Source organism: Pelophylax lessonae (genome assembly GCF_965119305.1).
Source record: "Pelophylax lessonae genome assembly, chromosome: 3".
NCBI lineage: Eukaryota > Metazoa > Chordata > Amphibia > Anura > Ranidae > Pelophylax > Pelophylax lessonae.
In genome coordinates this window covers 46,944,772-46,961,093 of record NC_138770.1, presented here as the reverse complement: position 1 = coordinate 46,961,093, position 16,322 = coordinate 46,944,772, and the positions used below count along the sequence as shown (strand labels likewise).

The window sequence follows — 16,322 nt, the reverse complement described above, 5'->3', positions numbered from 1 at the left end:
CCGCAATGTCGCAGTCCCGCAAAAAAAATCGCAGATCGCCGCCATTACTCGTTAAAAAAAAAAAACACCAAAAATTACAGAAATCTTTCCCTTTGTTAGTAAACGCAATAACTTTTGCGCAAACCAATCAAAATACGCTTATTGTGATTTTTTTTACCAAACATAGGTAGCAGAAAACAAATTTTTTCAAAATAAACACTCTTTTTTTGTTTATAGCGCAAAAAGTAAAAATCGCACAGGTAATCAAATACCACCAAAAGAAAGCCCTGTTTGTGGGAAAAAAAGGACGTCAATTTTGTTTGGGTACAGCATCGCCCGACCGCGCAATTGTCAGTTAAATTCGCACAGCGCCGAATCGCAAAAAGTGGCCCAGACGTAAGACAGCAAAATCCTCCGGTGGTAAAATGGTTAAATACCCTTTTTCACCTGTTCCCTTTCATCTCTGTCATGCGGTCAGCTCTATCCACATATCCATTGAGCAAATATAACCAAGCACATTTAACTGTACAGTATGTTCAACAGACCAAAAGGGCACAGGAATAGACTGCTTCTATTGCAGCCTAGTCACCCAGGTGTTCTGTGACAGACTCCCTTTGGGCACATTACACTTGCACCGACTGTGACATTTACTTCAGGAATCTATGGGGTGGAAGGTTGTCAGGCCCTCAGGCCTCCTGACAGTGTGTCACTTGTACAAGGAAGAATACCTTTCTCAATGTAGTATACTGCGGGACTGCAACCACATCCACAGAACCGATGATGATCCCAGTGATTGTCCTTCTCGTTCTGCCCTCCCTGGTCTACTCCAGAGTCATTCTAGATGGTGAGTAGTTGGCCAATGGCCCCGGGTGTGTTAAGTGAGGTTGTAGCAGCAGACCCAGGACCTGCCATGGGGCCCATCAGCAGAGGAGCAGTCCGTTCTGTCTGTATGATGTTTTATCAAGGTAAAGATATCTGATGGGGGATCATTTGGGATTCAAAGAGGGCAAAAATTTCATTATTCTGTTATTGTTTTAGAATGGCGTGGGTCCCGAAGGCTGTGCAAGGGGGCCCAACAATGATTTTCCTATGGGCTCCCATTGTTATCTTAGCGATGCAGATTTCTCCATGAACTTTGAATTTCAGCACTAACACAGATTGTGTTAGAACATCCAACAGCTGTGTCCGTCATCCATCCAGGATTTATCTCTATGTAATTGTTTTACTCCCAATGACCACCAAGACTGAGGCATTGTTTACTCCCAGTAAACTCCCAGTTTGTCACAGTTTTGTTTTCCAATCTACTATTGCCCAATTTTGGTAAGCCTGTGCCAATTGTAGCCTCAGTTTCGAATGGCAGCTGGTGTGGTCTTCTACTGTTGTAGCCCATCTTCTTCAAGGTTGGATGCGTTGTACATTCAGAGATGGTATTTTGCAGACCTTGGTTGTAACGAATGGTTATTGGAGTTACTGTTGTCTTTCTATCATCATGAACCAGTTTGCCCATTCTCCTCTGACGTCTGACATCAACAAGGCATTTTCCTCCACACAACTGCCACTCACTGGATAGTTTCTCTTTTTTCCCACCATTCTCTGTAAATCTGAGAGATGGCTGTGTGTGAAAATCCCAGTAGATCAGCAGTTTCTGAAATACTCAGACCAGTCTGTCTGGCACCAACAACCATGCCACGCACAAAGTCACTTAAAGCGGAGTTCCGGGCACAAAATCTACCTTTTTTTTTGTGCCCAACCGCTTGGTCTGCTTCACCTGAAAAGGAATTGGATAGTTAGGTTTTTTTTTTTTTTTTTTACTTACCTTGTAATTGTAGAAAGAAATACTCACCTATTTTGCACTTCCTCCCTCTGTGGCCGTGGCCCACGCCGTCTCTTCCTGGCTTGCAATGATTCCTGAGAGCTGAACGTCATCGCTCCCAGGAATCAATGCGACGGCACCAGCCCCGCTCGTCACTTCCGGGGCGACGCCGCATTCCCTGCTAAACAGCTTCTGGGCATGCCCAGAAGCTGTGGAGGAATGCGGCGCCGCACCGGAAGTGACGAGAGGGGCCGGTGAAAGCGCATTCTGGGAGAAGAAGACGCGGAAGAGGACGCAGAAGAGGATCGCGCCGGCTTCAGCTGCCTACAACAGAGATGGCAACGCTGGAGAAGAAGTTTTATAAGTGAGTATTTCTTCTTGCAGGTAAGTGCGAACTGGGACAGATCAGAGGCTAGCCATTGTGGAATGTACTAGCCCTGACTGTCCCGGGGGTATGTTTATTGAAACTTTGTTTTTGAGCCCGGAATTCCGCTTTAAATCCTCTTTCTTTCCATTCTGATGCTCAGTTTGAACTTCAGCAAATCGTCTTTACCACGTCTAGATGCCTAAATGCATTGAGTTGCTGCCAAAGTGGCCAGTGGATGTATAGTATCCTGGCAATAAATACTAGATTAATAAACAAAAAGAGTGCATGAAACCTCTAACCATAAAAGTCACAATGAAAACAAACAGCAAAGTGATGCATATAATATCAACACCAATAAACAAAACCATTAATATAGTGGAAAAATAAAACTATATTCAGCATAAAACAAAAAATTATATAATAAAAATTAAAGTCCACTCCTAAAGGAATATTCAGGGCTCCATTGGGGGCCAATACAAACAATCTTGTGTGAAAATGAAAGTCCACTCCCAAAAGAATATTTCAGGGCTCCATTGGAGGGACGGTGTAGAATCTTGTGTGAAAATGCAATGCCACAGTTCCAACCCCCTCAAACATAGATATCACACCAGGGTATGGTAACAACATCCAAAAGTCCTCTGCTGGCTGTCTGAAAAGCGCAATTCTCCGCAGTAAGATCCAGAGGAATATATGAAGGGTCATAGGGAAACATTGCTAAAAACACCCATTTGTTTCAAATGCAAATATACTCACAAGCACCTCAGGGTAACAAGAGCTCAAAAACCCCATGCTGTGGTACATCAGCAGGTATAATGATGTCATAGGTCGGTAGCCCCTCCTTACTTATTTAGTCTATGCAAGGGGCATCCTCAGGGGACATAAACATAAATACTATATTATTACCCTCCTAGCCCCTCCTTACTCATTTAGTCTATGCAAGGGACATCCTCAGGGGAAGTAAACATAAATACTATATTATTGTCCACCTAGCCCCTCCTTACTCATTTAGTCTATGCAAGGGGCATCCTCAGGGAAAATAAACATAAATACCATATTATTACCAAAATAGGTGCCTAGTGGGAGTAAAAAAATGCCCCAGCTTCAGTGGCCAGTGGGAGAAATGGTTCTCATCATTGGTATTCAGTGGTCAGTTGAAGGAATATAGTGCTAATCATTAGTTTTCAGCCTTCATTGTTGAAAGGAATGGTGCCTATTATTGATGTTTGGTGAATGGTGCCTCATCATTGGTGTTCAGTGGTCAGAATATAGTGCCCATTATTGGTGTTCAGTGGTCACTGGGAAGAATGGTTCCCGATTTTTGGATTTCGTTGGTCAGTGGAAGGGTTATAGTGCCCATTATTGGTGTTCGCTGGACAGCGGGAAGAATGGTGCCCTATAATTGGTATTCGGTGGTCAGTGGAAGGGTTGTAGTGCCCATTATTGGTGCTTGGTGGTCAGCGGAAAGTAAAGTGCCCTGTCATTGGTATTCAGTGTTCAGTGAAAGGGTTATAGTGCCCATTACTGGTGTTCAGTGGTCAGTGGGAAGAATGGTGCCCAATCTTTGGATTTCATTGGTCAGAGGAAGTGTTATATTGCCCATTATTGGTGTTCACAGGTCAGCGGGAAGATTTGTGCCCTATAATTGGTATTCGGTGGTCAGTGGAAGGGTTGTAGTGCCCATTATTGGTGTTCGTGGTCAGCGGAAAGTAAAGTGCCTTGCCATTGGTATTCAGTGGTCAGTGGAAGGGTTATAGTGCCCATTATTGGTGTTTGCTGGTCAGCGGGAAGATTGGTGCCCTATCATTGGTATTCGGTGGTTAGTGGAAGGGTTATAGTGCCCATTATTGGTGTTCGTGGTCAGCGGAAAGTAAAGTGCCTTGTCATTGGTATTCAGTGGTCAGTGGAAGGGTTATAGTGCCCAATATTGGTGTTCACTGGTCAGTAGGAAGAATGGTGCCCAATCTTTGGATTTCGTTGGTCAGTGGAAGGGTTATAGTGCCCATTATTGGTGTTCGTGGTCAGCGGAAAGTAAAGTGCCTTGTCATTGGTATTCAGTGGTCAGTGGAAGGGTTATAGTGCCCAATATTGGTGTTCACTGGTCAGTAGGAAGAATGGTGCACAATCTTTGGATTTCGTTGGTCAGTGGAAGGGTTATAGTGCCCATTATTGGTGTTCGCTGGTCAGCGGTAATAATGGTGCCTATCATTGGTATTCTGTGGTCAGTGGAAGTAAAGTTCCCTGTCATTGGTATTCAGTGGTCAGTGGAAGAGTTATAGTGCCCATTTTTGATGTTTGGTGGTCAGGGGTAGGAATGGTGCCTCATTGTTGGTGTTCAGTGACCAGAATATATTTCCCATTATTACTTGCTGCAAGAGTGAGCCAGAAAGCTAATGTAATTGTTGTTTGTATGTGAAGCGATTGTGGAAACCCTGATGGGACAACCGTTTGTTTTCTAGGAACTTTACTTCTGTTTTTTTTTTAAATAGTGGGCCTTTAAGCCCTGAAACATACAGTACTTCCTGGCTAGCGTGAAGACACTGAAAATGTCTACTACCATTGAACGAATACCCTAAGCATCTCAGTGGTCATTAGTGTTCAGTGGCAATGGCTCATAGACCTCAGTTTGCAGGCTGCTGCTGTAATGCAAAAATTCAGTTTGAGAAAACTTTTTGTACATGTTTATAATACAACAAATTATCTGCACCTAAATCATCCGTTGTGGAGATTTGTGCCTCCTGTACTTGGCTGTCATGCGAAGTGTCAGATGGGATTTTCAGGCTGTTAGTTCAAGCTGCTGAAGGGCACTCTCAGGAAGGCTCATATATATTTATATCTTATAAAAATATAGTATTAATGAACAAATTATTTTACAAATGAGTAATGTGAGAAGACGCTGTAGATCCCTTTCGAATGTAGACATCTGTATATCGTCCAGAATTCTCTTCCAGATGTAGCAGGCCTGATGAGCTGTTCTGTGATTGCAGAGCCAGGATACATGGTGGTGGAGCCCCCTAAATGCCCTTTAGATGTGGATTACCCAAAATGTGGGCCCAAACAGGAGGAAGACCAGTGTAATTTGGACAAGGACTGTGAGGGGGGCAGAAAATGCTGCACTTCTGGCTGTAGAAGGCTCTGTCTCATGACACTCAAAGGTATGGAAAGAGGAGGGATGACCTTCACTAAAGAGCTTAACTCTGGCAGATGTGTAAATCCAGTACCATAGTCAATATTTCATATGGCAGGATGTAACACTGAGACCCCTCCCTTCCCCAACACACTACAATCCCCTCCCCCAACACACTACAATCCCCTCCCCCCCACTACAATCCTCTCCCTCCCCCCACGCTTCAATCCCCTCCCTCCCACATACACTTTAGAACCCCTCCCCCATACACTGTAGAACCCCTCCCCCATACACTATAATCTCCCCACCATACACTACAATCCCCTCCGTCCCCCCATACACTACAATCCCCTCCCTCCCCCATACACTACAATCCCCTCCCTCCCCCCCATACACTACAATCCCCTCCCCCCCACACTACAATCCCCTCCCTTCCCCATACACTACAATCCCCTCGCTTCCCCATACACTACAATCCCCTCCCCATACACTACAATCCCCTCTCTTCCTCAACACACTACAATCCCCTCCCCCAACACACTACAATCCCCTCCCTCCCCCCCACTACAATCCCCTCCCTCCCCCCCACGCTACAATCCTCTCCCCAAAGGGACCGTGACCTAACCACAAGGTGACCAGGTTTACCATTGGAGTCTATGGTGGGGGAGGCCTGGTTCTCGGGGTCACTGCTCCACGCCCTTTCATCCCCGAAACCCCACATTTTTCTCAGCTGTAGGGGAGCGTCTTGGCCACCTGCGATACAATTTTGGGGTCTGCAGCACCTTTGGTTCGCCCGTGACAGCAATTTTCCCACGGCGGTGTGTGCGACCCAGCAGCTGTCTGTGGGGCACATGCGCAGTAGCGCAATTCCACGGACACAGGGATGGACGCAGGGACACTTGGGTTTTATTAATATAGATAACATTTAGGAAATATTATATATAGTGTTATCTTCTTCCATAACTCACCACCAGACCGGTCCACCAAACACCCGCTGTCTGTCCTCAGTACTCCTGTCACTCCTGTGCCTGCCACGCCCAGCGCCCTAGAAAATCCAGAGGCTCTGAGGAAGAGGCGATGCCTCGAAACGCGTTAGCCAACAACAAATACTGAAACTGTGGACTCTGTAATCATGGACTTTGCTGTTTGAATCTGTTATGCTGGTTTACATCACCCGTTTGTGAGTAGACATCTTTTATTTTTAATAATAATAAAGGCCTTATTGAGAATAATGCGCTAGGCTGGTGCGCCCTTTCTTTTTTTTTTTTGCATCCCTAGAAAATCCAGCCTGTCCTGCATGAGATGGAGTGCGCCGATGTCTGATGTCATTGCACACATCACAATCACGTGAGGGACGTTCACCGGAGGAGACACTCCACACCGCAAACTGATTACACATAAAACTGCTGGAAAAAAAAATATTGGGAGTCAATTTGCTGCCCCCCCCAAGTGCTGCAATGGACCCAGTGGAACCCATGGTAGGGCCGGCCATGCAGCTACTCCCTAACTCTATAATCTGCCACAATAGCTCCTGGGGGGCCCTGAGTGCTAAATTACAGGTATTAAGTATTCCTCCCATGCAGTGGCAGGACAAGGTCATCTAGAGCCAGGGCAAACATGCCAAACTGCACCCCCCCCCCCACCCAAGATATATGAACATTATGTGTCAGCAAAAATCCCCCCACAAAAACATTGAACTTTAATCTGCATGCATACCCCCTAAGCATAGATTTCCCCTCCTCCAGGTACAAATCTGCTCCCCTGCTGAAATCCTCCCTCTCAGCACAAATCTTTGCCCCCCCCCCCCGTTCCCCAAATCCCAAAAGACCCCCCCCCCCCCGCAAAGGTAAAACAATTCACTCCTTCTAGCACAAATCCTCAACCACTAAAATTTCCCCTCCTAAGACACATCTTCTCCACTCCATATCAAATTTCTCCCCAAAAAAACATCTTCCCCCCATCCCCCTCCCAACAGAAATCCCCATGAAATTACCTCTCTAAGCACTCCCCCAAAAAATTCCCCCTCCTAGAACAACACTTACCTCCTGCCACCCCCTAAATTCCCCTTGCATACATAAATCCCCCCCCCATCTCCTTGAAGCACCCCCCCACCTCATATCTTACCACAGTCCCCAGGGCAGCTGCTCCTCCTGCCCACCCCTTGTCCCGGCCCTGCTCCCATGTGGCTACCAAAGATGGAGTGCAGCATAGCAGTTAATATCGAGGTTGTGGCTTTACAACCCCCTCAGGGGCCATAATGATGACCCTACACCTCTCCCTCTACTTTCATGACCTCTGCACTTTTTTGGGGGGTCCCTCTATATAAGAGGATGCAGTCCTGTCTGAGAGCCTAACTAGAAGAAATTGACAGCCCTCCAGAAATTATATATCTCAAATCTTTACTAAACCATCATTTCTGGAGTGGTGGCACTTCTATAGTGTCTCCATTAGCCATGCACCCTTCTTTAACCTCTTCCATACCGGGCCAGTTCCGGCACCCTCTCCTACATGTAGAAATCATATTTTTTTTGCTAGAAAATTACACAGAACCCCCAAAGATTTTATATATATATATATATATATATATATATATATATATATATATATATATATTTAGCAAAAACCCTTGGTAATAAAATGGCAGTCATTTCAATTTTTTATGCCACACAGTATTTGCGCAGCAATTTTTCAAATGCAATTTTTTGGGGAAAAATTTAATTTTATGATTAAAAAAAATAAAACAGTAAAGTTAGACCAATTTTTTTGTATTATGTGAAAGATGATGTTACACCATGTAAATAGATACCTAACATATCACGCTTTAAAATTGTGCACACTCGTGGAATGGGGCCAAACATTGGTACTTAAAAATCTCCATAGGCAACGCTATAACATTTTTTACAGGTTACCAGTTTAGAGTTACAGAGGAGGCCTTGCACTAGAAATATTGCACTCACTTTAACGTTCATGTCGATACCTCGCATGTGTAGTTTGACTGTCGTTTACATAAGCGGACGCGACCTACGTATGCGTTCACTTTTTCGTACGAGGGGACAGGTGGCGCTTTAATTTTTTTTAAGTTATTTGTTTATTTTTTTTTTTTTTTTTTTTTTTTATACTTTCCCTTTCTTTTCTTTTTTTAATCACTTTTTTTCCTCTTACAAGGAATGTAAACATCCCTTGTAATAGGAATAGGGCATGATAGGTCCTCTTTATGGAGAGATCTGGGGTCTTACATAGTTACATAGTAGGTGAGGTTGAATAAAGACAATAGTCTATCCAGTTCAACCTGTGTAGGTGTGTGTGGCCGTAATCATCTCTCATACCTCTGAATGTTCTGATTCTTGAGATGTCGTCTAAGAGTCTTTTGAAAGCCACCATACTTCCCGCAGAAACCACCTCTTGTGGTAGAGAATTCCACAATCTTGTAGCCCTAACAGTAAAGAACCCCCACGTTGCCTGAGGTTAAAATACTTCTCTATTCGCATTGTATGCCCTCTAGTCCTCTTGCAATCCTTTTGACTGAATAGTTTTTTTTCTATGCTGAGATCACCATTGAGATATTTATAAATTGCTATCATGTCCCCTCTCAGGCGTCTCTTCTCCAGGGAGAATAAATCAAGCGATTGCAGACGCTCTTCCTAAGTAAGGTCCTCCAACCCCCTAATCAGTTTAGTTGCCCTTCTCTGGACTCTCTCCAGCTTCAACACATCCCTCCTGAGGACTGGCGACCAGAACTGGACAGAATACTCCAGATGCGGTCGGACCAGAGTTTTATAAAGTGGAAGGATTATAGTCTTATCTCTGGAATACATCCCTTTCTTTATGCATGCTAATAGTCTGCCAGTTTTGGCAGCTGCCGCTTGACATTGCATGCTATTGCTTAGTCTATCCTCTACCAGGACTCCCAGTCCCAGATCTTTCTCCATGTTTGATTCCCCCAAAGGTTCCCCCCCTAAAGTGTATTGTGCTTTTATGTTTTTAGTCCCCATGTGCAAAACCTTACACTTCTTCACAATAAACCTCATTTGCCATGTCGTTGCCCACTCCATTATTTTGTCCAGGTCATTCTGTAGGATATCTGCTTCATGCTGTGCAGTTATTGCCCTGCCCAATTTTGTGTCATCTGCAAAAACTGATATCGAACTACTGATCCCGTCCTCAATGCTGTTTATGAATAAATTGAACAAGGTTGGTCCCAGGACTGAGCCTTGGGGGACCCCACTTACCACCCCTGACCAGTCTGAGTATGCGCTATTTATTGCCACCCTTTGGACACGCCCTTTTAGCCAGTTCCGTATCTAAGAGCAGACCTTGCGGTCGATGCCTGCAGACCTTATTTTATAAATTAAGCGCTTATGGGGAACTGTATCAAACGCCTTAGCGAAATCCAGGTACACCACATCCACTGGTCTGCCCCTATCTAGCTCACAGCTCACCTCCTCGTAGAATGTTAAGAGATTGGTTTGACAAGAATGTCCATTTGTAAACCCGTGCTGATTACTACTGATGATGTTGTTGTCTTTAGCAAACTCTACGATATAGTACCTTATCATCCCCTCCAGAAGTTTACATACTATCAATGTCAGACTGACAGGCCTATAATTTCCCGGGGGAAGGCCTCTGTCCTTTTTTGAATATCGGTATCACGTTCGCTTTCCTCCAATCCCCTGGTACATTTCTTGTCATAATACTGTCAGCAAAGATCAGGAAAAGTGGTCTAGATATAGTCTTACTAAGTTCTTTGAGTACTCTCGGATGTACGCCATCCGGGCCTGGTGATTTATTTGTGTTAATTTTATCCAGCCTTTCCCTAATTTCACCCTCTGTTAGCCATAGTGGCAAGTCCTATGTATTACTACTAACCATATAGTCATGGTCAGTGTACCCCTCCGTTTCCTGAGTAAAGACTGACGAGAGAAAGGCGTTCAGCACAGTTGCCTTTTCAGTGTCCTCTGTAACCATCCTCCCATCATCGTTAATTATGTGTGCAATATGCTCTGCCCTAGTTTTTTTGCTGTTGATATATTTAAAGAATTTCTTTGGGTTCTTTTTACTATCCTCCTCTATTTGTCTTTCAAAGTTGATTTTAGCCATTTTGATTTCATATTTACTTTTCTTATTTGCCTCCTTGTATTGCTTGAAAGCGGATACTCTGCCCTCTGATTTATATTTCTTGAAGGCCAATTTTTTTCCCTTAATAAGTTTTTTAACATTACAGTTTGGCCAGCCAGGTTTGGCTTTGTCTCTTCTAAATGTATTTCCCATAGGAATGCACTGTGAGATGCATTTGTTTAATATGTTCCTAAAGCAATCCCATTTTTCCTCTGTGGTCAGTGTTCCCAGGGTTTGGTCCCAGTTTACCCTTTCCATCATGGAGCACAATTTTGGAAAGTTTGCCCTTCTGAAGTATAGGGTTCTTAAGTTCCCCACTTGCCTTGTTATATTGTTATTTACGCTAAATGTGATCATCCTGTGATCGCTAGAGCCCAGGTTGTGCTGGACTCCTACCTCCGAGATTAGGTCTGGGTCATTAGTGATCAATAGATCCAGGACTGCATTTTCTCTATAAGTCCCCACATCTCTCCTCTAGGCTGGGAAGCCTGACATAAAAAAAAAAATCTCAGCCTTTCCAGCTGAACACACAGCAGTGTTCACAACTGCCGGGGCCGGCGTGACGTCATAATGTCACGCCCAGCCTCCGAGAGTCATAGAGTACATCTGGTCCTCACTCTATGGTAAACTTCAAATACTTAGATTCCTTAGATTCCTTCTCTGGAAGTTCCCCTCCCGCCGCCTGTAAAAACAATCTAAAAACAATCTAATGGCTGAACTGCCGCTATGATTGTTTTTACTGTGCAGGGAATCACCGGAAGAAAAAAAAGAGTTCTGAATAATGCCTATTGCTGTAGGCATCATTCAGATATCTCCACTGAAAGCCAAGCACGTCATACAGGGGCTGACTGACAACCTTCAGTCCAGGGGACACGTACAAACCAGAAGCCCATGGTGCAGCGGATCGACATCGCTCCCATTATCCCTCTTCCTGGCCTCCTCCTAACCCCCATTCCAGGCTAAAGCTCCGCTCCACGTACTCTCTACTGACTGGCTGAATTTGGGTTCCTGACCTGGCCAGCAGGGGGCGGTTGGGGGAGCTGGGACAACTCAATCAGGACGGGCTGGGGGTGGAGAGCAACCAGCGGTGCATGGAACTGGCCTCTGCTCAGACATAGTTTACACCATTCATGATGGGGGGAGCCCTGCGCTCTGTCCTTGTCTTTATCCCGCACTCAGTAGGTCAGCGGTGGAGACTTTTTACTTTTCTTCACCAAGAATCCTTTAGGCATGTCTGTGGCAGAAGGGGTGCAGCCTTTTTATGGGGCATCAAATCGGCCCGGGGGAAATTGCCCCCCTGGCGCAGTCCTCCCCTGACATCATATGATGTCCAACGGTATGGAAGTGGTTAAAGCATTAAAGGTGAAGGTGTGGGATGGATTTTAGTTCAGCTCTGTCTGGGAGCCTTAGCTATTGGATATCAAGCACTCGTCTTGCAGAAGTCCTGACGCAGGAGCACCGGTCTGATGTCCACCTTAATGTCTTCAGGTCATTTCTCCAGAGCTAATGACATTTTTTTCTACAGCGAAGTACGGCTCATGTCCTCTGTACGAGCCCATCCTGTGTAACAGTGAGCCGCAATCACCCCATGAATGCCACCGAGATGACCAGTGTCCCGGCTCATACAAGTGCTGCTACCAGTGCAGGCGTAGGTGCACGCTGATACTGCCATGTAAGTTATAAGGAGGGTGACACCATCTACTGTATATTGTACAGACTATCCATTCTTCAACATGCTGATTACACTCCCCACCACTCAGGTGACGCCACTATTCAATACTGCACATGTGTTACAACTACAGTTAATGGGGTTCCATAGAAATGTTTTGAAGGGGTCCCCCATGAGTTCGCTATTGTCATTCTTTTTAGCATGTAGTCACTGGGGGGGAATTTACTAAAACTGGAGCGTGCAAAATCTAGGGAAGGTATGAGAGCGTGCTTTGGCTCCTGTACAGTAAAACCTTGGATTGAGAGTAACTTGGTTTGAGAGTGTTTTGCAAGACAAGCAAAAATATTAACTTGATAAAAAAGTGATGTCTTGATATATGAGTAGCATCATGACACAACTGAGTATGAAAGAGAAGAGAGGCGCCTCTAATTGTAGCAATATGGTTACATTTAATGAAGGTTCGACATTTAGCAACTCACATGGTTTATGATTATAAGAGGCACATCTAAGTATGCAGGCATCCGGGGTAAAGTTGTCCACAAAGACCAGAGGTGTCAAACTCAATTGCATTGCGGGCCGCATCAGCATTATGGTTGCCCTCAAAGGGCCAGTTGTATCTGTAAGACTAGATGTCCAGAGCACCCCACGCCCCCCCTTACATCAGATGTCAAGAGCCCCCTCACCATTAGAAGTCAAGAGTCCATTAACCACTTCCATACCGGGCCATTTCTGGCACTCCGCTCCTACATGTAAAAATCATCATTTTATTTTATAGAAAATTACTCGGAACCCCTAACATTACATTTTTTTTTTTTAGCAGAGAACATAAGGAATAAAATGAAGGTCATTGCAAGTTTTTATGTCACACGATATTTGCGTAGAAATTTTTCAAACGCTTTTTTTTTGTGGAAATGGAGCCAAACATCGATACTTAAAAATCTCTATAGGCAGCGCTTTAAAATGTTTTGCAGGTTACCAGTTTAGAGTTACAGAGGAGGTCTTAGGCTAGAATTGTTGCTCTTGCTTTAACGATCGCGGCGATACCTCACATGTATGGATTAAACTTCATTTACATATGTGGCTGCATGCGTTTGCTTCTGCGTGCAAGCACACGGGGACGGTGGCACTTTACATTTTTTTTATTGTTTATTTTATTTTAATTTTTTTAATTTTAGACTTTCCCTTTAATTTTTTTTTGATTACTTTAATTCCTATTACAAGGAATGTAAACATCCCTTGTAATAGGAATAGTGAATGACAGGTCCTCTTTATGGAGAGATCTGGGGTCAGTAAGACCCCAGATCTCTCCTGCATGCTGGAAAGACTAAAATTAAAAATAAATAAATAAGTAAATAAATAAATAATGAATTAAAAAAAAAGATCTTGGCTATCCACAGCAGTATTGACAACTGCCAGACCCGGGCGTGACGTCATAACGTCATAGAGTCATAGAGACTGCCGGGGACCATCTGGTCCTCGACAGTCTGTATGGTGTACTTCCGCTGCTGGTGGATTCCTTCTCCGGTTCGCCAATCGCACGGGTGAGCCGGTAGAAGCACCGGAGGGCGGCCCCTCCCGCCACGAGTAAGAACGATCAAGCAGTTAAACAGCCGCTATGATTGTTCTTATGGTGCAGGGAATCGCCAGCTGAGAAAAAATGATATCTGAATGATGCCGGCAGCTGCACCCGTCATTCAGATATCCCCACTTAAAGCCCTGGACGTCATAGGACGTCCAGCGAAAAGGAAGTGGTTAATCTCCCTTACATCATGGTACACCCTCATTATCTTGTGCTGCTGTCGGGAAGGAGCTAGGGGTGAAGTTGCGAAGAAGAAATTGCAGGGACTGGAGGAGGACCAGAGGAAGACTGGAGTCTGCTGAATGCTGAGACCAGGAAAGATGGACATGAGGGGTTGCTGCACAGAGGAGTGGAGGATCCGTAGGAGGAGTTCTGTCCTCCTCTCTGCTGCCAACTGCTAAGATGAGGAGGGGGCAGAGAAAAGCTTCTCTGCACCTGCACGAAGAAGCACAGGACCTGGAGGAGGGATTCTGTCCTCCTTTCGGCTGCTGACTGCTGAGACGGAAGCCAAGGGATTAAGCAGCTGCAAGAGAGGTGCGAGGGCCACATTAAATGGCCAGGAGGGCCGGATTCAGCCTTGTGTTTGACAAATGTGATATAGACCATCCTCTGCACCACCATCGACTACATCCCTTCCACTCTGCGCTCAAAGCCTCGCTTTCAGATTGCTCTACTGCAGGATAGTCCTCCTGGTCATGACTGCAGACTGACAATGAGAGCCGGTGGTGAGGAGGATGGTCTATGTTGAACCTTCATTAAACATAACCATATTGCTACACTTAGAGGCTCCTCTCTTCTCTTTTATACTCTGTAGCTCCTGCTGGATTTTGCTTCTCATCCCCTTGTGGAGGCGCTATTTGTGGATGGACATTTTATGGTCACACAACCTATTACATTGCTATAATCCTTTTATATGGACTATAAACTGAAGGAATTTTAAATAAATGGTTGTGGAACGAATCATCTTAGTTTCCATTGTTACTTATGGGGAAATTCGCTTTAAAATAAGAGTGCTTTGGATTACAAGCATGTTTCATGAATGAATTATGCTCGAAATCCAAGCTTTTACTGTATGTGCAAATCAAGGACAGGTAGCAAGAGACCTGCAAGCATAGTCAGTACCAGGGGGGCAAGACAGGTGGCTGGGGCCACGGTGGGACTTATGACATATGGCTGGGAAACAATATAAATTCATCCAGACGATCGGAAATATGTTGCATCTAACATTTTACATTTTATATTTCCCAGTTGAACAATCAAAGAACTTTGAGTGAACAGTCATCGGAGAAGTAAATGTGGATCTTCTCGGTTGTCTTCTCCAGTGGAAGGATGGACAGAAGGATTCTCCATCTGCGATCAGGAAGATATTCAGTATTATAAGCTCAGACCTTTTAGACAACTCAGATTGTTCTGAGATCTGTCTATGATTAAATTAACAGTCTCACATCAATATTGGAATGATCTAGAGATTGGGTATATTTTTTTACTGATTATATTGTTAAATAAATATTTCTTAATATTAAAATAAAAATAAACAGTCATACTCTGCACACTCCTCTCCTGTATATACGGCTCATTGTCATACACTCTACACTCCTCTCCTGTACATACTGCCCACTGTCATACCCTCCACACTCCTCTTCTGTACATACAGCCCACTGTCATACCCTCCACACTCCTCTCCTGTACATACTGCCCACTGTCATACCCCCCACATTCTTCTCCTGTACATACTGCCCACTGTCATACCCTCCACACTCCTCTCCTGTACATACTGCCCACTGTCATACCCTCCACACTCCTCTCCTGTACATACCGCCCACTGTCATACCCTCCACACTCCTCTCCTGTACATACCGCTCACTGTCATACCCTCCACACTCCTCTTCTGTACATACTGCCCACTGTCATACCCTCCACATTCCTCTCCTGTACATACTGCCCACTGTCATACCCTCCACACTCCTCTCCTGTACATACTGCCCACTGTCATACCCTTCACACTCCTCTCCTGTACATACTGCCACTGCCATACCCTCCACACTACTCTCCTGTACATACTGCCCACTGTCATACCCTCCACACTCCTCTCATGTACATACTGCCCACTGTCATACCCTCCACACTCCTCTCCTGTACATACTACCCACTGTCATACCCTCCACACTCCTCTGCTGTACATACTGTCCACTGTCATACCCTCCACATTCCTCTCCTGTACATACTGCCCACTGTCATACCCTCCACACTACTCTCCTGTACATACTGCCCACTGTCATACCCTTCACACTCCTCTCCTGTACATACTGCCCACTGCCATACCCTCCACACTCCTCTCCTGTACATACTGCCCACTGTCATACCCTCCACTCTCCTCTCCTGTACATACTGCCCACTGTCATACCCTCCACACTCCTCTCCTGTGCATACTACACACTGTCATACCCTCCACTCTCCTCTCCTGTATATACTGTCCACTGTCATACCCTCCACACTCCTCTCCTGTACATACTTCCCACTGTCATACCCTCCACACTCCTCTCCTGTACATACTGCCCACTGTCATACCCTCCACACTCCTCTCCTGTACATACTGCCCACTGTCATACCCTCCACCCTCTTCTCCTGTGCATACTACACACTGTCATACCCTCCACTCTCCTCTCCTGTATATAC

The 16,322-nt window shown here is 45.0% G+C and overlaps 1 protein-coding gene across 1 annotated transcript; it reads left to right on the top strand.

Annotated features, from left to right (window-relative positions):
• Positions 1-756: 756 nt before the first annotated feature.
• LOC309551793 (uncharacterized protein) lies at positions 757-15,037 on the top strand (the record flags this gene model as incomplete). Its single annotated transcript, XM_082252484.1, has 4 exons — positions 757-823; positions 5,144-5,311; positions 11,924-12,070; positions 14,895-15,037. The coding sequence occupies 4 exons, from the start codon at positions 757-759 to the stop codon at positions 14,918-14,920; spliced, it is 408 nt and encodes a 135-aa protein (XP_082108610.1). The 3' UTR covers positions 14,921-15,037.
• Between the last annotated feature and the right edge of the window lie 1,285 nt (positions 15,038-16,322).